The sequence below is a fragment of the Castor canadensis genome, chromosome 2 (genome assembly GCF_047511655.1).
Source record: "Castor canadensis chromosome 2, mCasCan1.hap1v2, whole genome shotgun sequence".
Taxonomy (NCBI): Eukaryota; Metazoa; Chordata; class Mammalia; order Rodentia; family Castoridae; genus Castor; species Castor canadensis.
The window spans coordinates 101,725,719-101,751,467 of record NC_133387.1 but is presented as its reverse complement, the minus strand read 5'-3'; the positions used below and the strand labels follow the sequence as shown (position 1 = coordinate 101,751,467).

The window sequence follows — 25,749 nt, the reverse complement described above, 5'->3', positions numbered from 1 at the left end:
CAAGTACCATATATTTGATGTAAAGAACCTTTGTAAATGCCACAATATACTCCCTCCCAGCACAACAATTTAAAAAAAAAAAGGTAAATTACTTTTTAACACATGACTTAGTGAAGACAGAACCCATGGCAGTTAGCTGTCCCTGAAGCAGTCTAACAAGGTTTCACTAATGAATCTGAACTGGGTCCTGAAATAGGAGGAGGTATTTTCCAGGTGCAACTCTGAACAGTAGGTACAGATGTTTACACATTTTGTGGACTTTATCTATTTATAAATTTTGGTGTGGGAGAGGACAGAATGAGGGAAAACAGAGATACACAACCTTGTAGAAGTAGCAAGGACCTGACTGTGAAGGATCTAAAATGTTATTCTCAGGTGTGTGAATGCAATTACCTTGAGATCACAGTACAGACATTTATAAGCACAGGAGTTACATTTTCACTTTTTTAAAGGAAATCTACCCTGGTTCCAGAGAAGTTTAAGAGGAACAAAGGATAGAGTTTTTCTCCACTCTGTTGTTCCTAAGGAACAATATGTTGGTGGCAATGGGATACTAGTGTTAGAATCTAGAAGGGATGCTGTGCCTTAGGAAAGTGGTGGCACCTCCATTAGCTGCCAAGTCATGCCTGGGACTCTTCATTCTGCACTGGGTCTAACCAAATACTTAAAGGGCTTGAGGCTGTGCTCTCACGTGGTGGGAACTGGGCCACTGAACTATACTGGCTCTACAAACTGGCATGCACAAGCACACCTAGTTTTTTTGTTGAGATGAACTCTCACTAACTTTTTGCCCAGGCTATCTCGAACTATAATCTTCCCAATCTTTACTTTCTGGGTACTTGGAATTACAGGCATGTGCCACCATGGCCAGCTCAACTGGTTTTTTTGTTTTGTTTTTTATAAAGAAAATTCTATAATTTTAAATTGTCTTATACTACAATGTTTAGATTATAGCATACTGAGTAATTATCAGTTTTACTATTGTTTTCATTTTCTTACACATTTACAACTAACAATAAGAGTTATTTTAGATGTTCACACAATTTTTTTTAGTGGTGCTAGGGATCAGATTCAGGGCCTCAAGCATGCTAGGCAAGCACACTAACAGTGAGAAACACCCCAAACCCTGACAGATTTTTTTTTTTTTTACAGAACCAAATAAGAACACAATACCAACTCTGTCTACTCAGTGAATAAATCTATCACCTGTAGCTTGTGGAAACTCAGAGCCCTTCAGAACGGCACCAAGACTCTTCAAAATAAGGTCTCAAAGCCCTTATCCAGACTCCCCTCCCACTTGGCCGTCTGTTACTTTCCAGTTTAGCAAAAATAATTCCAAGCATTATAACTGGGAAGGTCCAAACCCAGAAATAACTCAATGGCTTTAAAAGCACAGGACATCAGGTCTGCTCCCACCCCATGGCATCTTTCTGGACACTCCTCAGGCCCTGGATGGTCCTCCATGTTCCCTTCGCCATAGGCCTTGTAAGGTTCCAGAAAATAGACCTGGTTGTAGTCCCCACTGTGTCCCCAGGTTCTTACAGCAGGCTTCTAGCCCCAACCAGGCTGGAAAGGCTCCAAGACAAAGAGAAGACCACCAAAACAGCACATACCATCCTGCTGTCCATACCCCCACTAAAGACCTGACAGTAATTCTTAAAGAACAGAACATTAATTATCTCCATTGACAACACCCATATGCAGGGTTGTAGCTTGTTCAGTCATCATTCTATGTGCAAGGCAAAGACTGCCTGTGGTAAAAAATCCACCTGGAACAGTGTGGTACTGCATGGTAATTTCAACACTGGGACTTAGAGGCAGTAGAATCATGAGTTCCAGACCAGTCTGGGATACATAATAAGACTGTCTTAAACAAACAGTAAAAAAGAAACCCACCTGATATAGTCCTCATGGCTGGAACTCTCACTGCAGATGTAGGCAACATCAATCTCTTGGCTGGAAAGAGCATTTTCCAAAGAAATCTGCTGGACTTCATCAACACTTCCAAGCTCTCGTCTATTTCAGAATAGCAGAGAAAGGAACTCAAAATGTAGGCAGTGTTGAGCTGCAATAAATAAATGAGCACCACCTTTCTCCCCTCTTCCCAACAAGGTCCTGTTATCGGCTTTTGGAAAAGAAGATGTTAATCTCCTCCTCCCCATTCCACAGTATTTTTCATTGTAGAGTAAAGAAAACAGCCTTGTGGTTAAAGTCAGGGGACTTGGCATGATAGCCTGTACTACCAGCACAGCATGTAGGACATGGGAGAGTCTCTGAGTTACTTCTTCACTAAAATAAAAAGAACAATATAGTTTTAAGTCATAATAAGTGGTCTCTGTGGTCACTTCCAGTTCTAAGCACTTAACCATAAATTATGACTACCAAACCCAATCCAGATCCAACACAGCAACATGCCTTGGGTGCAAACCACCATGTGTCTTCAAGCTCCTTCATACACTTCAAGGCCTAGTGACTGTCAAGTAGAAGGTAATGGTCCCTGCCTCTCTTAAAACTTAGCTATCAAGCCCAAAGAGGTTTGACTGCCATAGCTGAATGGGAATAGAACCAGGATGGGAACCCAGCACCCCTGATTCTCACAAAATAGGGAGGGGCTCCAGTAGTGAATGAAACCACACCATGGCAGTGTATGTCAACCGTGAGGCTGAAGGAAGGCAAAAGTCCTCAGAGGGCAACAGAGCAATGTGGGATAGCAAGCAGAGGCTCCCGCTAATAGCAGTTGCAGCAGGCAGAGGGAATTTAGGGAAGTTCAGCTCCCTTTAAAAGATAGTACACTAGGTTTCCATCTATGTAATCATACCATCCACTCTGCTGGGTTTGACTAATACTTGGGGTTTGCCTACTGTGTGCTAGGAACTGCAGGAGAAATCATGGAAACGAAGTAAGATTCTCACCTTCAATGAGCTCACATTCTGGTACAGAGAGGAACATACACACAACACCCTACCACCACCACCACCAATGCCACCACCACCAACAACACAAAACTAACATGAGTACTGGGCTGAGAAGAGGAGTAGGAGATTCAGGAAAGGCAAGGAACACGACTAGACTAGGATTTCAGAACAGGTTTCCTGGAGAGTCAACAGAAACTAACAGGTAGGAAATGAGGAGCAACGGAGGGTAACAGCAGGATGTTATAAAGCATGGGTGTGAGCTCAACAACTTCCCACAGGACCTTGCTAGCTGAGGAATTCCCACTGTGTCTACCTTAACATCCAACTGGTAGAAGACTGGGACTTAAGGGCAAAGGAGAATCCCACTTTAGCTTTGAGCAAAAGTGTCGACCTCAGCTTCAGATGGGGATACACTGGGAGTGTGAGCGAATAATAACCTTGAATCTACCTGTTGTGTGAAGCTCCCTTGGAATTGCACAGGAGAAGCTTGCTGAAGAGCACCTCCAGTACTTCTGGGTCTCTCTGGGGCCTTAAACCCCATTTTCAATCCTTAAAATTGGGCTGGCTTTGAGACAAGCAGACTGAGGAAAGTGGCTCAATGAATCAAAATACAAAAAGACTACTACTGAATCATCACAATAGTACTTGTGCTTTCTAACAATATTTATCTGCTATCATTAAAGCACTAGAAATAGAGACGTAACTAAATTTTTCATTGTGCTATCTCCATGCTCAGCCTTAGTGTCTGGATCTAGTTGATAATTAATACTAGTAAATGATGTTGCACAGAATTAGCTTGATGAATGATGTGTATTTTGAGGGTGTGTGTGCAGAGGTGGGGGAAAGATTTGAACATGGGACAAAGAGGAAGAAACAGAGTTATAAGTTTGAATATCATTGAGTTTTAGGAAACAAATGAATCCCTACAGAAAAACAGGGCTTAGAAATACCAATAAGAAATGAACATCGTGTTTAAAAGATGGGATTTGGAATCAAATTAATTTGCATTCAAATCTATTTCTTATGTTTTCAGCTGTCTGACCTCTGGAAAATAACCTGAATTTCCTGTAGCTCAGCTTTCTTATCTTTAAACTGTGATTAATAATGGTATTCAGAATAATATAATGCATGAAAGTCTACGGGTACCAAGAGGTGGCACACACCTAAAGCCTTCTTTCAGGTCAACCCTACCATGTGTTTGCTATCTCACCTGTAGCAGAAAGACCCTGTGCTCATCTTCCCTGCTGTCTTTGGAGCCACCACTAGGTGTCCCACTTGCTACACATCCCAGCTATAGGCCTCCCCCTCTTCAGTTCCCAGACCCACATAAAACTGAGACCTCTGGGGATAGCCCTGTGTGTGGTTCTTTGGAGGTGCTGGCTCTCCCTCCCCTGGCTCTAAAAGATGTCCCAGTCCTGTAGCCTTATCTCTCATTGTGCTTTCTGTGAATCATGAGGCACAAAGCAAGTCCAAGCCACCTGGACACGAAGCCAATCAGGTTCAGGAACGCTGAGGAAGCATGTGGATTCCGCAAATCCCTTATCCTCACGGAGCCGGCTCGGCCAACACCAACCACCACCACGCCAAACTTCCTCCCAGGCTGAAACACAAGGGACCAAGGTGGGGTTTGAAAACAGTCCAGGCATCCAGCAAAACAAAGAATCAGTCAGGGTTCTTATAAGCAGGAAGAGCTGCCAACCCAGAACACAGAAGAAACCACACATTGAAGCTGGATAAGACTCTCCTAGAAACTAGGGTTTAAAGATAAGTCATGTCGGTCCTAACATATTTTGAAGGCCTTTGCCTATGTTTTGTGTTGAAAATATGTTGGCCATCCATCAAAAACTGCCCTCCATTGGGCTTTCCCTGTCTACTAGTGGTAAGAGAATTTTCAGTTGAATTTGCACCATTCACAGCCTGGGTTGGTGCCTCTATCTTCCCTGAGTTAACCCTGCAGGAAAATGAGAATTTGGTGAGCTGTGAGTCATTGGAGGCCACCCACAGCTGTTGGTAAGATAATGGCAGACTAGACAGAACACATGGGACGCCATGACCTGCATGTTACGCAGACCACAGCATTCTGAGTTTCAGTCATCTTGATGCCTGCTCTACTATGGTACTTTACATATCAATTAAGGGTACTGCTGGAGGCTGCATGTGAATATACTATAGTGAAAACTTATGCCCACTTTTTAAAGTTATATAACATATAGTCAATATAATTCAAATTGATAATAAATTTCTCTATGTTTTCCTTAAACCCAGCTCTTCTTGAATGTCTCTGAACATAAGAACATGAATATCACCTCAGACTTGCCCCTTTCCTTCACCTTTGAGATCTGGTGGTCACCACAACCTTCTAATTCTGCCCTTCCTCCTTTGTCCACTGCTCAAGTCTTGGTTTCTTCCAAATATTTGTGGATTTTCTAGATGCTTACTACTGATTTCTTATTTAATTCCATTGTTGTCAGACAGCATTCTTTAAATGATTTAAATTTCTATAGACATGTTTTTTGATTCATAATATGGATTATCTTGGACCTGGAGGAGTATCTCCCAGAGGCCCCTGTGTTAAAGGCTTGGTCACCGGCTTAGCACTACAGACAGAAAATAGAATGTTTAAGAGGTGGCACCTAGTGTAGGACTTCTGGTCAATTAGGACATGCCCTCAGGTGGAACTGTAGGATCCTGGTCTCCTCCCTTCTCACATTTTCACATTCTGCCATGAAGTGAAGGGTTTTATTTCTACCACACGCTTTCTGCCATGATATTCTACCTTGCCATAGGGTCAACAGACCAATGACTGAAACATTCCAAGTGAGCCAAAATAAACCTTTTCTCTTTATGAGTTGATTATCTCAGGTATTTTGTTACAGTAATTGAAATCTGACAAACACACTTAGTAATGTTCTGGCACACTTAAAAAGAACCTGCATTTTGCTAATATTGGGTGGGGTTTTTTACATGTCTGTTTGCTAAGGTATTGTTACAATCTTCTATATTCTTAATGATTTTTCCATCTACTTGTTCTTTAATTATTGAGGGGTAGTGAAATCTATGAATATAATGTATATTTCTTCCTTAGTTCAATCAGTTTTTAACCTATGTTTTTGGAAACTGTTATTAGGTACATACTTATTTAGGATGCTAATGTCTTCCTTAGTATTGATTCCATCATTCTGAAATGGGGTATTTTTATTCCTGGTAATACTCTTTGCCCTGAAATTAACTTTGTCTGATATTAACAATCCACTCCCAATTTCCACTGATTAGTCTTAACATAGCACATTTTTCTCATTCTTTTTCTTTTAATCTATGTATGTTTTTTATCTAAAGTTTCTTGTAGGCAACATATAGTTAGGTCTTATTCAATGTAACAATCTCTGCCTTGTAGTGCTTAATTTACATTGTGATTATTGATATGGTTGGGTTTAAACACAAATCCAATACAAATCTTTCTACTTGCACAATCTGTTCTATTTTTCTCCTCTTTTTCTGAAGTCTTTTCGATTAATAAGAACATCTCTTATGATAACATATCATTTGTTGGCTACTAATATAATTTTAGAGGTCATTTATGCTGTTTTTATTGTATACATTTTACTTACCACAGTCTACCTTAAAGAAATATTATATCAATTCTCATGAAGAACATTACAACAGCCTACTTCCATTTCCTCTCTTATGAACCTTGTACCATTGTTGTTAGACAACTGACTTCTACATTTCTTATAAACTCAAAAGATAACAATCAGGGTTCAATCTGGAAAAGAGAAACTATTCTATATACACATGGCTTAACCTCAACTATTCTGTATGTATACTATTGTATGGACATATCATGTAACAACAGGGATACATTCTGCGAAATGTATTGTTTGGTGATTCTGTCCTTGTGTGAATATCATATCTTATACTTAGACAAACCTAGATGACAGGACCTAGTATACATGTAAGCTACACAGTATAGCCACCATTATATTACATGGTCAATCACTGACGAAATGTTGCTATGTGACACATATCTATACCTTAAGTATGAATAATCTGAGCACAGGGAATTAAAGGCTTGCATACCATTACATTCACTGGGAGTTAAGGCTACAAAAGTCATCATTGACCATCTCCCCTGCAACAATGAGGCCTGTGATTCTCTAGAGTCTACCAGGACGCTACAAAGTCTAGAAAACACATGCAGCTTCTCACCTGCAGCTTGGGAGGATGGGATACCTGGAGCTCATCTGAAGCTTCTGCTAAGCAAATACTGGCCTTCTCTCACAAAACCGACTGAAACCTACCCTATGAGTAATGGCCTCTATGCAACATTCCAAGCCTCCAGGGAATGTTTCTACCTGGTTAATTGCACACATAAAATGGGACTCTGGGAACTATAGTTCCAGGTTTCAGTTCTGTGAGGCAGGGAAGACTACAGGAAAGAAAGGCCATCACGCTTAACTGACAATACAAAATTTAACCCCCAAGTATTCCCTTTGAGTTACAGAAAAAAACTGTTACAAGTACAGTTTTTGTTTTTGCTTTGGCTTTTTAAAAGTCTGATTACCAAAAACCAGTGATATAGACCCTAAAAGAATCTGTGCAGACAAAACATATAATCCTGGTCAAACCTTTGTTTCTCTTTTAACCAAAGAGACAAGTAATCCCCTTATTAGGTTAAATATTTATGTCACTCCTAAGATTAACTACTGACTTACTATATTCCACATAACATCCATTCCAATAAGCTCTGATAGCTTCAAAAATGCCACAAGGTTAAGAATGTCTCTGTTACCTATAAATAGCCAAACTTCTGTTTTTATTTCATTAGTTAATGCAAACCTGTGCACAAAAACCTGGCTTGTATAATGTGTCATACAGCATTATGAACTACTTTAGGATTTAGATATGTTCCTTTGCAAAATCTGCACATGGGGCAAGATATGGGTGAAAACACTGGTATCTTAACAGTTAAATTCCTATTAGAAGATAATTTTATTTTTCCTTTTTTATTTTTACAATACAGGCATTTAAACTCAGGGCCTCAGGCTTGCTAAGCAGGCACTCTACCACTTGAGCCATGCCCCTAGCCCCTGAAAAGAACTTTATTTTTGAGGATAACGACTTGTTGGAGTTCTTCTTCATCTTAGGTGAGGCCTCTTCAAGGTATGTTCTGAAAAGAAACTACATCTCAAATTTGGTTAAGGCTGGGGGTATAGCTCAGTGGTAGACAGCTTGCCTACAGTGTATGAGGTCCTGGTTTTGACCCATAAACTTAAAAAGAAAAAAATATACAACAAAACAAAAAGAGATACTTATACCATTCTACAGCAAGAAGCTAAAATTACAGGAATAAGAACCAGAGGCAGAGGAAAGGGGAGAAAAGGTAAGTGTGAAAGGGAAACTGCAAATGGGTTGTGAGAATGCTGACGTCTGAAAAGAAATGAGCCAGGAAGAAATGTCCAAAGAGGAGTAGGCAATGGACTTCTAAGAACCAGAATGTCTAAAATTCCATTTGCACTCATCTGCTGGGCTCAACTATCTTGACCTTCATTAAACTAATACCACTATAGAAGAGGAACTATGAGAAATAAAGGGACAGGAGTTTTGAGACAGCAAAAAAGGTACACATCTAACAGAGCATAAAGTGACTCAAAACTAATTCAAGATCAAATCATAATCACAAAGTAAACTTTCTCCCTTATCCTTGAACTCAGAAACACTGGTGTCTCCCTCCAGACCTGAAAATGTAGTTCATGAGAAGCTAAGATTAAGAGAAGGCATTCTGCCAACTTACAGAAAAGGGTATTTTTGAGATGAAAAGTGTAGAAGAAAACACAAAATCACTGTACAAGAATGTTAAGATGGGCATAGTTAAGGAAAGCTGGGTAACTGGAAGTGATCATGGAACAGATATTGGAACACTGGCTCCTTCTTCTCTCTTTCTTTCCTTCCTGGTTGCCATGATACAAACAACCCTTTCCCACTATATACTTTGGCCATGATGTACTATGACAGGAGAAACCCAAAGCAACAAGTGACCCTGGACTGAAACCTCAGAAACCATGAGCCAAATTAAATGTTTTCCTATATAAATTTGATTTTCTCAAGAATTTTGGCAAAGCAACAGAAAGATGATGAAAGTATAGAAAAAAACCAGACAACCTAATTTATGGACAGCAACCTGGAAATACTGATCATAACACAAAGTGTAAATACCCTTTCTCTGGTAAATCCATCAATAAAAATATACACAGAGCTACACAGGTAAAATGACATGGGTTTACTTACTTCAGCCTTACTTTTAAGAAGCCAAAGGTCAAAATAATCTATATGTTGTTAACAGAGAGCAGCATAGTTGGATAAGTTATGGTATATCTATAAAATGCAACATTTCACATCTATAGAAAAGAATACAGTGTTCTTTATGCATTGAAAAGGCTTGCTTGAGTCCAATAATAATTAACAGAAAATCTCTTCAGTAGAGCAGATCAAATTGAAGAGAGAAGATCAGGCCTTGAAGATAACACAGATGTATTAAACAGCTAGATGAAAAAGGAAATGGAAAAAAAAAGAAGTATGATTGAAAAATGTAACAACTCTAGGACACTATTAAAAGACCAAACCTATGACTCATGGGCACAGAAGAAGTGCAAGGTAAAGGGACAGAAAACATAGTCAATAAAATAATGAGAAAATTTCCCAAATCTTGAGAAAGAGACAGTAACAGAAGGTTTTTAAGATACCCAATAAGCAAGACCAGAAAAGAACCACTCCAACACAGATCATACTTAAAATATTAAGCAAGCAGACAAGGAAAGAATATTGAAAGATGTAAGAGAGAAGCACCAACTCACATATAGGGAAACCCAACAAAATAACAGATTTCTCAACAGAAAGCTTATAAGCAAGTTGGTCATGTAATGTCATATTCCAAGTGCTGATAGAAAACAATTGCAAACTTAGGTTGCTTGACCCAGCAAGGATATCTTTCATAACTGAAGTAGAAATAAAAACCTTCCATGATAAAGAAAAACAAAAGCAATTTATGAACAATAAATCAGTATTGCAGAAGATACTCAAAGAAATTCTGAAAATACGAGGAAAAATAAATCTCAACAGACAAGTTAATAAGCAAACACAGAATAGAAAAGAATCAAGCACTACAAAAACAACAAAATGGCAGGAATTACTAAATACATTTGAATATTAACACTGAATGTTAATGGTATCAATTCTTTAATCAAAAGACATAGAAAAACCAAATGGATCAGAAAGGAAGACCTCACCATATGTTGCCAGGACCTGATGGATTCTCTGCTGAATTATACCAGACCTTTAAAGAACTAATACCAATACTTCTGAAACTTTCCCACAAAATAGAAAGGGAAGGAACACTGCCTAACTCATTCTATGAAGCCAGCATTACACTCATCCCAAAAATGGATGAGGACACATCCAAAAAGGACAACTATAGGCCAATCTTCTTAATGAACATCGATGCAAAAATCCTCAATAAAATAATGACAAACTGAATCCAACAACACATCAGAAAGATCATTCACCACAACCAAGTTGGCTTCATCCCAGGGATCCAGAGGCAGTTCAACATACACAAATCAGTAAATGTAATACAGCATAGTAATAGAAGAAAAGACAAAAACCACTTGATCATCTCAACAGACACAGAAAAAGCCTTTGATAAGATTCAACACCAATTCATGATAAAAGCTCTAAGAAAACTAGAAATAGAAGGAACATACCTCAACATTGTAAAAGCTATAGATGACAAACCTATAGCCAATATCAAACTTAATGGAGAAAAACTGAAACAATTTCCCCTAAAATCAGGAACGAGACAAGGATGCCCACTATCCCCACTCCTTTTCAACATAGTCCTGGAATTCCTAGCCAGAGCAATTAAGCAAGAAGAAATAAAAGAAATACAAATAGGTAAAGAAATAGTAAAAGAATCCATATTTGCAGACAACATGATCCTATACATCAAAGATCCCAAAAACTCCTAGATACCATAAATAGCTTCAGAAATGTAGCAGAATACAAAATCAACTTACAAAAATCAGTAGCTTTTCTATACACCAACAATGAACAAATTGAGAAAGAATATGGGAAAACAAATCCATTTACAATAGCCTCAAAAAACATCACATACCTAAGAATATACTTAACAAAGGATGTAAATGACCACTACAAGGAGAACTACAAACCACTGAAGAGATTAAAGAAGACTACAGAAGATAAAAAGATATCCTATGCTCATGAATTGGCAGAATCAACATAGTAAAAAATGGCTATACTACTAAAAGCAATCTACATGTTCAATCCAATTCCCATCAAAACCCCAATGACATTCATCACAGAGATCGAAAATTCTACCCTAAAGTTCACTTAGAAACACAAAAGACCGCGAATAGGCAAGGCAATTCTGATCAAAAAGAGCAACACTGGAGGTATCAAAACACCCAGCTTCAAACCATATTATAGAGCCATAGCAATAAAAACAGCATGGTACTGGCACAAAAACATATAAAGACCAGTGGAACAGAATAGAGGACCCGGATATGAATCCACACAGCCACGCCCACCTTATTTTTGACAAAGGCACCAAAAACATATAAAGGAGAAAAGACAGCCTCTTCAACAAATGTTGCTGGGGAAAGTGGTTATCTGCCTGCAGAAAACTGAAACTAGATCCATGCCTATCACCCTGTACTAGTGTCAACTCAAAGTGGATTAGAACCTTAATATTGAACCCAAAACCTTGAGGTTAATACACAAAAGAGCAGGGAATACTCTGGAAGTAACAGGTATAGGTAAGGACTTCCTCAGTAGAATTCAAGCAGCCCATCGACTAAAAGAAAGGATGGAGGGCTGATGGAGTGGCTCAAGTGGTAGATCACCTGCCTAGCAAGTGTGAGGCCCTGAGTTCAAACCCTAGTACCGCAAAAAAAAAAAAGAGAAAGAAAGGATGGACAAATAGGAGTACATGAAATTAAAAACCTTCTGCACAACAAAAGAAATGGTCTCTAAATTGAAGAAACCACCCCCAGAATGGGAGAAAATCTTTGCTAGCTATACTTTACACAAAGGAGTGATAATCAGAATATACAGGGGCTCAAAAACTAAACTCCCCAAAAATCAATGAACCAATAAAGAAGTGGGCAACTGAACTAAACAGAACTTTTTCAAAAGAAGAAATTCTGGCCAAAAAATACATGAAAAAATTCTACAATTCATGGCCATAAAGGAAATGCAAATCAAAACCACACTAAGATTCCACCTCACCCTTGTTAAAATAGCTATCATCAAAAACACCACCAACAACAAATGTTGGTGAGGATTCAGGAAAAAGGAACCCTCATACACTGCTGGTGAGAATGTAAACTAGTACAACCACTTTGGAAAACAATATGGAGGCTTCTTAAAAAACTAAACGTAGATCTGTCATATGATCTAGCAATACCACTCCTAGGGATATACCTGAAGGAATGTGACTCAGGTTATTACAAAGGCACCTGTGCACCCATGTTTATTGCAGCACTACTCACAATAGCCAAGCGATGGAAACAGCCAAGATGTCCCACTACCAACAAATGGATTAAGAAAATGTGGTATTTATACACAATGGAATTTCACTCAGCCACAAAGAATGAAATTTTGTCATTCGCAAGCAAGTGGATGGAACTGGAGAACATTATCTTAAGCAAAGTTATTCAGGCTCAGAAGGTCAAAAATCACATGTTCTCCTTCATATGCAGATTATAGACCTAAAACAAATGCAGTAATATTATTGGACATGAGTCACACACTAAGGGGAGAACGTGTAGGGAAGGGTAGGGAAAGGATGGAAACCTAAAACTTGAATGTGATTGATGTGCTTACTGTAGAGGAGCGAATATAGTAATTTTAAACTGGTAGAGGCCATCATGAGATGGGGACCAGGAAGTAGCAAAAGATCAGGCAGAGATGAACCAGTGATGGTTGCAATACACAAGTGCATGAAAGCAATGCTAGGAATCTCTCTGTATAGCTATCTTTATCTCAAGCTAACAAAAATGTTATGACTTTCTTATTATCTCTTATAGTTTCTCTTCAACAAAATTGGAAAACAAAAGGGTAGAACAGGTTCTGCCTGGAAGTGGGGGGGCCCAAACAATGTATATACATGTAAGTAAATGTAAAAACAATAAAAGAAAGGAAGAAAACTAAAATAAATTTCTCTATCCTATCAAACCACAGTAGAATAAAACTAGAACTTAACATCAAAAAAAAAAACTACAGAAAATATTCAAACACAACAACACTAACAACATGTTGTTAAACAACCCGTGGATAATTCAAGAAATAAAGGAGGAAATCCAAAAGCTCCTCGAATCTAATGAAAATTAAAAACAAATCTTCCAGAATCTTTGGTATATAGGACAGGCAGTGCTATAAGAGGAAAGTTGATAGCTATGACAGCCTACATCAAAAAACAGAGATATCTCAAAACAAATAGCCTCATTAAACACCTCAAACTCCCAGTGAGACAGGAATTAGCTAAACCCAAAATTAGCGGGTGAAAAGAAATAATACAAATGAGGATCAAAATTAATGAAATTAAGACCAAAAATCTATACAAAGAATCAATGATACAAAAAGATGATCCTTTGAAAAAGAAAGGCTGATAAACCCTTAGCCAAACTGACTAAAAGGAAGAGAGAAAAGACTTAATTTAATAAAATCAGAGATGAAAGAGGAGATATTACAACAAATACTAAAGAAATTCAGAGAATCATTAGGGAATACTAAAACCTACATCCAAACAAACTGGAAAATCTAGGAAAAAAATGTGTTAATTTCTAGATGCATCTGACCTACCAAAATCGAACCGAGAATATACCCACTTAAACAGAACTGTAAGAAGAAGTAATGAGATTGAAGCAATAATAATGAGTCTCTAAAAAAGAAAAAGTCTAGGACCCAACAGATTCACTGCCAAATTCTACCAGATACTTAAAAAAGAAGTAACACCAATACTCTTCAAATTTGTTCAGGAAATAGAAAGGAAAGAAACACTACTAAACTCATTCTATGAAGCTAGTATTACAGTTATTCTAAAACCAGACACCAACACTACAAAAAAAGAGAATTATGGGCCAATCTCCTTAATGAACATAGACAGAAAAATTCTCATGAAAATACTTGTCAACCAAATTCAACAAACAGCACACTTAAAAAAAATTATACACCATGACAAGTTACTTTCATTCCAGGAATAAAGGGTGGAATTGTAATATAGCACATTAACATGATCAAGGACAAAAATCACATGATCGTCTCAATTGATGAGGAAAAGGCTTTTGACAAAATTCAATGTCCTTTCATGATAAAAGCTCTGAGGAAACTAGGAATAGAAAGAATGTACTTCAACATAATAAAGATGTGTGACAAACCTACAGCCAACATCATACTAAATGTGGAAGAATTGAAACCATCTTCTCTAAAGTCAGGAAGGAGACAAGGGTGTCCACTTCCCTCAATATATTACTGGATTTCCTAGCCAGAGCAATAAAGCAGAAGAAAGAAATAACAGGGATTCAAATAGGGAAGGAAGAAGTCAAATTATTCCCATTTGCAGGTAATATGATTTATACTTAAAATATCCCAAAGATACAACCAAAACTCCTACATGTTATAAACACTTTGAGCAATGTAGCAGGATATAAAATCAACAAACAAAAAAATCAGTAGCTTTTCTATATACCAACGATGGACAGGCTGAGAAAAAAAATCAAAATAAAATATCTAGGTATGAACTTTACCGAGGTAGTGAAAGATCTCCGTAATGATCATCATAAACCTTGAAAGGAATTGAAGAACACACCAGAAGACAGAAAGACCTCCCATGTTCATGCATCAGCACAGTTAATATGGTGAAAGTGGTGATATGGAAAGGAATCTACAGATTCAATCCATTGTCCATCAAACTGCCAATGATCTGGGAGGGGGACAGGGGAGCAGATGGTGGAAGACTAGAAGCTTTCTCCATCAGGCCCAGTGAATAAGAGTATGGATAACAAAGAAGAGACTACATACAGAAGAGCTATAGAGAGAAGAGCATGGAGAAAGAGTGAAAGGATATCTGAAAAATACAACGAATCAAAAGGATGACAGAAAAACAGTTTGCAGGCCCCACCCCAGCTACTCCTGGGGGGAGGGGAAGCTGAAGTCTCCATCTCAAGGTGAGCCAGGCAGCTGCCATGACAGACTGGCAGAACTAGCTCTGAGACAATATCCATGTCTCCTGCAAATCCTAAGCCCAGTGAGGGGATATTGCAAGTCAGCAATTTCTCAGACCAGGAGCCAACAAGACAATTCTTCATTCCCTGTACCTCAAAGAGCTGTGGCAAGGAACCATGCTGAGGGAGGATCTGCTGAGTGAGCCTGAAGTACTCAGAGAACTGGCCACAGAGAGGCTTCGACTTGCAGTGAGCTGAGTAGTTAAAAGGACCTGGGGTAGGCAATTGGCAAACCTGCCTAGCAACCTGAGGAAAATCTCCAAAACGAAGCACCTAGCCTTCCCTGGCAGAGAGTTCAGATACATGAAACTCCTTGTAGGCAGGCAAGCTTTGAGACTGAGTAATTCAGAAGATTTGAAAAATCACAGCCAAGAGAGTTCTGGTGCTCCCAGCATGGGAATCTGCCACCAGAAGCAAGCTTAGTCAGGCAGGGGGCCGGATGGGACAATCTGAGCATCCCTGGTAGGAAAATAGCAAAACTGCAGAGGTCAGCAGCTCAACCCATTTCTGGCACATAGCTCCATTAAATAAGTCAATTTAAAAAAAAAAAAAGAAAAACCCACCCAGCTTCCACTGACTGAGAACTCAAATTAGAGCAGCTGCATGCTTGTAAATATCAACAAGCAGTAACCTTCAAACTCAGCAAATCTGGGTGTTTAAAAGATTGCAACGTGGGGAGTTACAGATCTCAGAACCACAGTGTCTGCTTGGGAGATTGCCACCAGAGGCAGATGTAGACAATCTGACTGGGACAATCTGAAAACAGGTCCTTGGTACCACCCTCTAAGATACCTGTGCCCTACTCAGAGAATGAGTGGCTCTGCCTCATGCACTGTTGGTGGGAATGTAAACTCTGATTTCCATTCAGTATGTAGCTTCCTCAAAAAACTAAAATACACTTACCTCACGAACCATCATACACTCTTAAGCATATATCCAAAGGAGTATAAATCAATATACAAGAGACACCTGCATACCCATGTTTATTGCAGCTCTCTTCACAATACCCAAAATTTGGAAACAGCTGAGGTGCCCAACAATCATTGAATGGTTAAAGAAAATATCACACACACACACACACACACACACACACACACACCATGTAATACTACTCAACTATAAAGAAAAATGTAATTTTGTCATTTGCAGGAAAATGGATGGAATTGGAATTGGAAATCATCATGCTGAATGAGATAAACCAAGTTCAAAAGGCATGCTTTGCTCATTTATGGAACTCAGACTTAAAATGGTGATGATTATGAGACCTGAATGTATATGGGGGACTCTCTGGGGAAGATCAGTGGCAGGGAGGAGGGAAAGGAATGGATGGATACTGAGGGGTGAATATGATCGAAGTATGCTACATATATATCTATGAAGAGAGTATAATGAAATCCACTGAACACTGTTTAAAAGGGTGGAAGGAGAAAGAGGGAGAACTGAAACATAATGGAGGGGGTGAACTTGTTCAAGGTACACTGTACACACACATCTATGGAAATATCACACTGAAATCCCCTCATATCATTAATTAATCAAAAATTTAAAAATAAACTAAAAAGATGGTCAATATTACTAATAATTGAGGAAATGCAAATCAAAGCCACAATTAGCTATCACCTCAACCTAGTTAGAATGACTATTATCAATGACAAAAAAAAAAATAAGATAAGTGTTGGCAAAGATGTAGAGAAAAGGAAATGCTTTGGTAGTTATAAGAATATAAATTGGTACACTTATTATGGAAAACAGTATGAAAGTTCCTCAAAATAAAAAATAGTACTACCATAGGATTCATCAATTATATTGCTGGGTATGTTCCCCAAATTATTACAAGCAGCATCTAGAAGAGACATTGGTATAACCAGGTTTGTAGCTGTATTATCCACAACAGCCAAAAGATGGCAGTTACCCAAGTGTTCATCAATGAATGAATGAATGAGAAAATGTGCTAAAGTACGTGCATAACATGAAATATACTCACTCTTAAAAAGAAAAACACTGAATATATGCTACAAGGACAAGTCCTAAGGATATTATGCTAAAAGAAGTAAGACAATCGCAAAAAGACATACTGTAGAAGTTCACTTACATGAAGTACCTAGAGCTTTCAAAATTAAAGACATGGAAAGCAGAATGGTGACTGCCAGGAGCTGAAAGAAGGGGAATGGAAAGATGCTGTTTAATGGGCATAGAATTTCAGTTCTCAGCGTAAAAAGAGATCTGTACATTGATTTCACAATATAAATTTATTTAACACTTAAAAATGGTTATGAAGGTAGATTTTGAAATGTGCATTTTACTTCAATTTTAAAAAAAGAAAAAAGCTCCAAAAAAATCAACTTTTGAGCCACTTTAAAAAAAAAAAGAATTGTTCTTCAAGAATGAGAGAAAAAAAAGTAAACACCACTGTGAGTTGTGGGCTATACTTAGTATTAAAAAAAAGAAGGAAATGACTAAAGGAAAAAGTATCTGTTGTACATAATTAGCATCTCTCTGAATAGATGGCTGAGAAACTAGTAACACAGGTGACCAGCTTTCACTGGGAGCATGAGATATAGGATCCCTAGGAAACAGGGGTGGAGGGAAGAGGACTTCTTAGTCTTTTTCCACCCATTAAAATTTTGACATTTGCTCAGCACATAAGCAACCACTTAAAGTAGATATGAATACATAAGGGATGCTCTCAGGTGATAACTCTGCAGCTGGTAGTGCCTTTCGTTTACTCACCTGCTTCCTTGAGTTTCCTCTACAGTGCCTGATGTCCTATACTGACCCATTTCTAGGAGCACCCCTGACCATGTACTATCCAATACCTCCAAATCTCCCTGAATCCTCACTTGCCTCCTCTCACTCCTCCTGGCTCCACTGTAATGTGGTTTTCACTCCCATGCCTTTCTGCTTCACCAAGGAATGTGGTCCACAGGTCATCCAAGATCTTCCCATTGCCACATTCAAGGGCTTCTCCTTAGCCAAGTTCTCTTGGACACTTCATTGGACCTTCTTTAAAAGTTCTTCTTCATCCATCCTCTTTCATCTCGTGCCACAGAGGTTTTCTTTCCACACCTGACCACTTTCCTTCTTCACCTTGCCCCCCACATGAGCATAGTTCCCAATGCTCAATAGTTGTCTTCTGTTCTTCTTTCTCACCCATGTTCCCACACAGGGGTATCCTCATCCTAAAGGCTTCCGTGACCACCTCTGTGCTGAAAAACTCTAATATCTTGCAGCTCCAGTTAGAAGAAAAAAACGCAAACTGGGAATTTCTTCTTGGCTGTCACATCCTGACCTAGATCTTCATGTTCTGCAGAACTCCAATCTTCCACCTCACCTGGACTGGTTATTCTTTGAACTTCCGGGCAAAGGTCTGTGGCCCCAAGAATCTTATCAGGCACTAAGCCTGAAATGCTTGTAGCCATGGGAGTCATTACTTAGACAAACATCCTCTGAGAGAAAAGGGCTGATTGTGACTGAGGATTCTTCTGCCCCTTCCCCTCAAGCTACAGATGAGTCAACAGCCAAGTTTTCTTGACAATTTCTGCCATGTGAATTTCTTCTATATTTTCACTAACCACCCAAGCTCTGGACTGCATATAAGATTACTCAACAGTTTCTAAGTCAGCCTATTGTTAGGTCAGCTGACATTTAGTGAAAATAAACTATATCTGAGGCATCAGGTCAGATGCCATGAGGAAAATAAGATGAACAAAGTAAGCAGACAACTATGTATGAAGTGAGAGGAAAGAAGGTAATGTGAGGAAATAAAGACAGAGCAATAGAAATTGATGTGAGGGAGATAATACAGGGCTCTGAGCAAACTCTCAATGCAGAAGAAATGACAGGAGAAGTGGATGACAGGATTAATTGGATCTGAATATGATCAAAGGAATTCATGGAACCACATCAAGACTTAGTCCTTGGTCTGCATCTTAGTGCCCTGTTTCTTACAGCAATCTATATTAACAGTCATTTTTCTCATTCACAAAACATAGGCAACAACAGCATCTTGTTCAGAGGCTTTTTGATAGGATTAAATGAATGCACAACCTAAGGGCTATGTACCAGATTAACTATATGTTATATCTGCAAATATAGTACTAAGTGGAAAAAAATATGAAAGACACCAAAGTGAAAATTGTAACAAAACACAATTATGTAAATTAGACCATTACACAGTGGTTGCCAAGGGAGAGATGCATAGGCTACAGAGAAGCAATAGAAGGAAACGTTCTAGGTGAGGCTCTGCATCCTTATTGTGGTGATGGTTACACAATTCCACACATGTGTTGTAACTGACAGACCTGCTCAGCCCTCCCCAAGAGTAAATTTTATTCTATGTAATTTTAAAAGGATTTACACAAAAACACATTTTCACAGAAATACACAAACACTATGGAAAGTTTTTAATACCTTAGAATAGATGTCTTTGGTAGAGTGAGAATGAGGATGAAAAGACAATGAACAATAAACCCAATGAGGGACCATCCACAAGCCAACAAAACCATGTGCATGTGAAGGAAAAATGTCCTGTATGCGTGAAAGAGGAGAGACAATGGCCTATAGGAAAGTATAGGAAAGTAAGTAAAAACTAAGTAAGTGAGGAAGCAATGAGGAAGCAAAAAGTAAATAAATGGGCATATTTTAGAGAACTTATGGCTCACTTACCAGTAAGTTCCTTGATGTTTTTACCATCATGAACATCAAGCCAAATCTAGAGCAACTCAGAGGGTGGAGTAAGAGAAGTTCTGATGATTGGCTAAATCAAGGAAATAACAGGATTTCCAGCATTTGATAAATGACTATTGGAGTTTAGTCTCTGAGGGACTCCATAAGGAAAACAGAACTGGGGCAGATACAAGCAGCAAGTACATTTTGGACAATCATGAGTTTGGGGTCACTATGGAACTGTTCAATGAAGATAAACAATAGACTGCTGACTGTGTGAATCTGCAGTTGAGAAAGAGCTGCCTGACATTTCTACTTGGGACTTCCCTAAACACACACTGTTAATGAAAGCTGTGGAAAGAAATAAGCCCTCAAGACCATGGATAGAGCAAGAAGTACCTGGACAAACAGACTTTTAAGGAAAAGAGACAAGGAGCCAAAGTAAGAGTTGAGCAGAGAGACAGACTGAACCCCTAAGGTGTCAAAGGGCATACATACTTCAAGATGAATGTGGTCTTCTGAGCATATATCTGAAGGGAATGCAAGTCAACATAAAATCAAGACACCTGCACACCCATGTTAATAGTGGCACTATTCACAATAGCCAAACTAGGGAATCAGCCTAGAACATTTAAGATTCAAAATATAGACTGGGCGTGGTAGTACTAATTTAATGTCTGTATTCCAACAATCAGAAGGTGGAGATAGGAAGATCACAGTTCATGGCTGGCGGGGGGCAAAAGTGTTAGACTCTTTCTGAAAAACAAACTAAGAGCAAAAAGACTAGGGCCATGGCTCAAGTGGAAGAGCACTTGACTAGCAAGGGCAGTATCGTTAGTTCAATTCTAAGTACCACAAAAAAAAAAATCCAAAATATAGCAATAATGTCAAATGTTTCTAGGAAAATCTTCCTCTATCGACATGGAGCTCACTGGCAAACTTCCCCTGAGATGTAGAGCAGTGAGAAAAAAGTCAGACTGCAAAGGGATCGGGTATAAAATGGAAGTAAGGATGCAGTCGCAGACACCAGGCGACACATCTTTAAGACAGAAGAAAAGGGGAAACGCACCCCAAGTCTAGGAATGTTTTCAAAAGATTGAGACGAAGAAAACATCGAAGTAGAAGAGGATGAGATATAAGACAGAGAGGCAATTCAGGACTGACAGAACTGTCACTGGGCCAGGCAGTATCAATGCAGATTTCCTATTGTTTCACTGGAACTTAAAAGCCCTTAAGCATTATTAGGGAGTGTCTACAGAATAGGAGGTCAGAGGCACAAGAATGCTGCCCACAGAATTCAGCCCCAGGTTGAGGAAGACTGGCAGGATTCGGAGTAGGAGACTCTATTTATATTTAAAATATTTTGAAATATTATATTTTGAATCTTTTGAATTCTGTATGATGTACATATAAATTATTACAAAAATGATTTTTATATAATTTAAAAAAGTCATTGATGATGCTGACAGAATAATTTTAGCACAACGGTAGGTAGGAAAGGAAGCCAAATTTTAGCAGGTTGAGAATGGGTGAGAGAAAAGAAAAATGGAGAAATTAACTGCAGACAACTCATTCCAAAAGCTTATTTTGAAGGGGAAGAGAAAAATAGAGCAACAGCAGCTCAACAAGATATGAGGCATTGTTTTCTTCTAAGAAAGCAAAAATGAAACCTCTCTGAAATACTTATGAGAAACAGCTAGTAGAAATGAGGTGAACGATGCAGCTGATAAACGAAACAAGTAAGGAGGCAGAACAAGGTCTGTACAGGAAGGAGAGTTTGAAATTTCAGAGTATGGAAAAGGGTAGCTTTGGCGGCATATAGATAGATCCTATTCAACATCCATTTCCTTCTTCTTCCAATACCTGGCTCAAAGGTACAGGGCAAGCCATTACAATTTGAGTCTGACTAGTCTAAGCCAATCAGCAAAAGCCCTTCTCTTGGACATAGTTGCTGCTCCAGGAATGGTGAAGTAACCTGATTCTGGCCAAAAATACCTAAGGAGGCATTTGATGGGGCTTCAAGAAAAGAGAGGTTCCCACATTCCTGAAAGAGGTGTTGGAGGCCACTTCTTTCTCAATACTACAGGGGAATGTCACTAAGGTAGAGAGCAGAGATGGAGGAGAGCAGAGAAATTAAAAGATCCTAGCTTCTGGAGAGCATCACTGAGCCACTGAGTCAATTCACCATGAAGCCAGCCTTTCATCTGCACTAGTAGGAAAAAAAGCCACATTCGGTTGGGAGTTCTGATACTCACAGCTATCTCATGATCAAAATAACTTTCTCTGTGACAAAAGGAACAAGACACATGGAGAGACAGGAACAGAGAGAGATGACATCAGATGAAATTTTTACATTTTCCCCTTGCAAAGTAAAAAAGTGATAGATGCTAAGAGGGAGGAGGGAGTTTTGACAAGTACAGAGCTTAGCAAGAATGATGAATAGACTAGATTGTTAATGGCAATAGGAAATAGAGCTGCATAGGGCTACATACAATGCAGACCCCCTAGATAAGGGTTTAGAGGTATCTGTCAGCTACAAACAGCACAAAGCTGTGCCACTCTTCCAAGATCACCATCCTGTGGGGATAGCCTGGGTTTGCCATGGTGGATGAAGACAGGAAGGGGAAAAGAGTTGAAAACACAGCAGAATAGTACTTTGAAGTGATGAACTAAAAGCTCTAGGCCAAACTGGAGGATGTGAAAGCAGAAAGGACAGATGAGTAAAACCAAACAGAGAAAAAAATAGCGAGGTGGGGGGGACCTCAGAAACTCCTTGGATCAAAGGACAGGAAATAAGAGCACCAAGGAGACAAGACAAAGACAGGTCCCAATAAACTGAGTCAAGGGTTCTCAGGATAATTAATACACCTCAGGGTTGTAGGTCCAGCACTCTTCCCAGCCCACTACCATCCCTAGCTCTTAAATGTTGTTTTAGGATTAGCTATCTTGAGTAAGTATGACTCTAACTCAAACTGGATGAGCACAGATAAGAACCCAAAGGGGCCTCATTCTTCTCTATCACCCAGAGCCATGAACATATCAATAGAGTGCAGGGGGTGTTTTTAAGTTTTTGCTGATGTTACTGAAAGCTCTGTAGGGGGTAAGGATATTCTGGGAAGAAGAAATTAGGGGTGTTGCAAAAAAAGGCATCCCAACAAAGGTCTTTGTAAAGGACTTACTTCTGTGTTCATCTTGGTTTTTTCCTTCAGTGCCTGTGAAGACAAAAGCAGAGATTCAGGATTCTAGTGACACCTCCCCAAACTTCATACAAATGCTCTCCTAATTATATTCCCACATTCTCCTCCATTACTTCCTCTCCCATAAGTCTCGTCTTTCCAAATGCCTTCATCAACCTGTGCCCTCCAACAGGCTAACGGAGGAAAACTTCCTTGAAATGTCATGCCAGCAGAGCTTCCTATCAAAGGGCATTTCCAAACCCCAAGATCCAGCTCTTAAGTAGAAGAGTATATGGAAAGGATATCTTTTTAACTAGATTTTATTTTTGGAGACAAGCAATGCAATAAGAAACATGTACCTTCCCTCCCCCCCCAAGCTGAATTTTTAGAGGATTTGAATTTATTATGTTAAAAGAAAGACTAAAGACACATCCCTAGCCCCTCTCCCTGTATGCAATGTCCAGGAGGTCAAGGGAGAAGGTGAACACTGAGGGACCCCCAACCTTGCACATGATCTGATTCCTTTTTGCTACATGTAGGGATGGTAATCAGCAATAACAATGCAATAATAATCTCCATTTATTAAAAAACCCTCGACTCTGGCAACTCCAGGACCACTTGAAGAATACCACATGGTAATCATCTGGGCTTTCTGTTGAGAAGAACGTGTTTCCAGTCATTCCCTCCCTTTTCTCTCCCCACTGCTCTTTTCTGTTTTCAGAGTAGGTCTCAAGTCCTGGTCAGCACATGCTATACAGAAAGTTATTCCTATCTGAAGTCTTTTCCTATCTCTGGACAAATATGAAAAAGAGATTTTGCTAAGAGGAAAACCTTAAAAGGCAGAGTTTGACAAAATCAGATGACCTTCTTCTCAGATCCTATAGAGTCAGTGTAAGTGTGATGTCTTTTGTGCATAAACTATCTCAGAAGGATGACTAAAACGCTGACAGCTAGACCATGGGTGGGGAGTTGAAGGGTACAGGACTAAGTGCAGTATATGTGGCATGGAGCAGTGTCCTGGACATCAGAGGGCCTGGAACAGCACACTCTGGTTGCCTCCCCAACACTCTACTGTACTTGACATACTGGAAGAACTTCAGTTTAAGTCTCCCTTGGAGCTTATGAGTGAGGAAAACAGATAATAAAACTCACAAATGTGAGGATAAAAACAGTCATGAGCCTATTTGTGCAAGCTACTTTGTAGATAATAACTCCAATCTGCACAACCTTCATCAAAACAGCTAATATTAATTCCATTTTATAGAGGAGGTACCTAAAGTTCATGAAAGGTAAAAGTACTCCTGACCTAGTTCCCAGAGGACTTTGTTTTTTAAAAGAGCAACTAAACAGACTACTATAGACTTAGCATTCAGGGTCTCAGCCTTTGGCCTCATCCTAAGGCCTTATGATACTACCCTGCCATTTCCAGAATATCTGGTTCTTGAGCTAAACTCCAGAGTTCTTACAGGAGCTGTCTTACATGCACCCAGAGAGTTTTTAGGATAAAGGAGACCTGCTGTTTAGTTCTGGGTCATTATGGACTGCCAAGCAATCATGGATGAACAGGCTCTACATCTGTGAAGTAAATGGTTAGACTTCAACTCTAAAGTCAGTTCCAACTCAAAAATGTTTACAGGCTCACAGGATGTCAATTATGACATCACCAAGATGTCCTATCAAGCAGAATGATCAAAATATTTGCTAGAGTGTATTGGTCAAAGTGTGGTGGAGAACATACACCCTCTGACATTCTTGAGGGACTACAGTTGGGTACTAGCTCTAAGGAAGGCAGATCAGAAATACATATTAAAATGCAAACAACACAGCCTCTGACCAGGCAATCCCACTGCTTCCTATTTCTGTCTCCAGACCCAAACATTCAGAAGAAATCAATTACCCTGAATGCTCTGTCCTTGTAGAAACATAACTACTACTTGCTTTCCCTTTCTAATTAGAACTTATAGGAAAGCTTTCCTTTAATAAAAGTCTATGAAACATAAAAAATTACTTACAAACCTTGCTGCAGAATGTGGGGAAAGCAAAACAAAAGAAAACATAAAGCATCTTTAGAGAGATGCATGTGCATGAGACACAGTCCTACCTAGAAACCATACCGCATTTAGGTATCAGTGTGTATCATCTGCGATGAACTACATTGCTGGGGTGCTCATAGAGCTTTGAGCATCTGGGAGACCTGTCAGGGATGCATCATTGCAAAGGTTAGCCAGATTCTTCCCATATCCTTTTGTCTCTAACTTTCAACTCCCAGCAACATCAGACCAGTTGAGATCTGGCTCCACCTTTCAACACATACTATAGTTTAGATCTTACATGTCCCCAAAGACCCATATGTGGAAGGCTTCATTCCAGCTGATGGTGCTATTGGGAAATGTAGGAGTCCTCCTCTTTCCCTTTGCTTCTTGGCTCCCGTGAGCTGAGCGGTTTCCTCCACCATGAGCTCCCACCATGGTATACTACCTGACAACAGGTCCCCAAACAAGGAGATAACCAACCATGGTCTGAAACCTGACACCATAGTCAAAACAAACCTTTCCTCCATACAAGTTCACCATATCAGGTATTTTGTCACAGTGATAAAAGCCAACTGAAAACAACACCCTACCTGCCCATCACACATCTTTCTTCTCCTTTTCCACCATCCTGTCCTACTTGTTTATGTTTAAACAGAAACCAGGG

The 25,749-nt window shown here is 39.2% G+C and overlaps 1 protein-coding gene across 2 annotated transcripts in view; it reads right to left on the bottom strand.

Moving 5' to 3' along the window:
- Nucleotides 1-25,749, bottom strand: part of Blvra (biliverdin reductase A) — a 53,525-nt gene that overhangs the window by 23,724 nt on the left and 4,052 nt on the right. For both annotated transcript variants that reach the window (XM_020157695.2, XM_020157697.2), the window contains exons 2-4: nt 23,056-23,088; nt 4,394-4,515; nt 1,897-2,016 (exon numbers count right to left, since the gene is read on the bottom strand). In XM_020157695.2, the coding sequence (XP_020013284.1) occupies nt 1,897-2,016; nt 4,394-4,515; nt 23,056-23,067 (254 nt within the window). In that variant the 5' untranslated portion in view covers nt 23,068-23,088. The remainder of the gene's footprint in view (nt 1-1,896; nt 2,017-4,393; nt 4,516-23,055; nt 23,089-25,749) is intronic.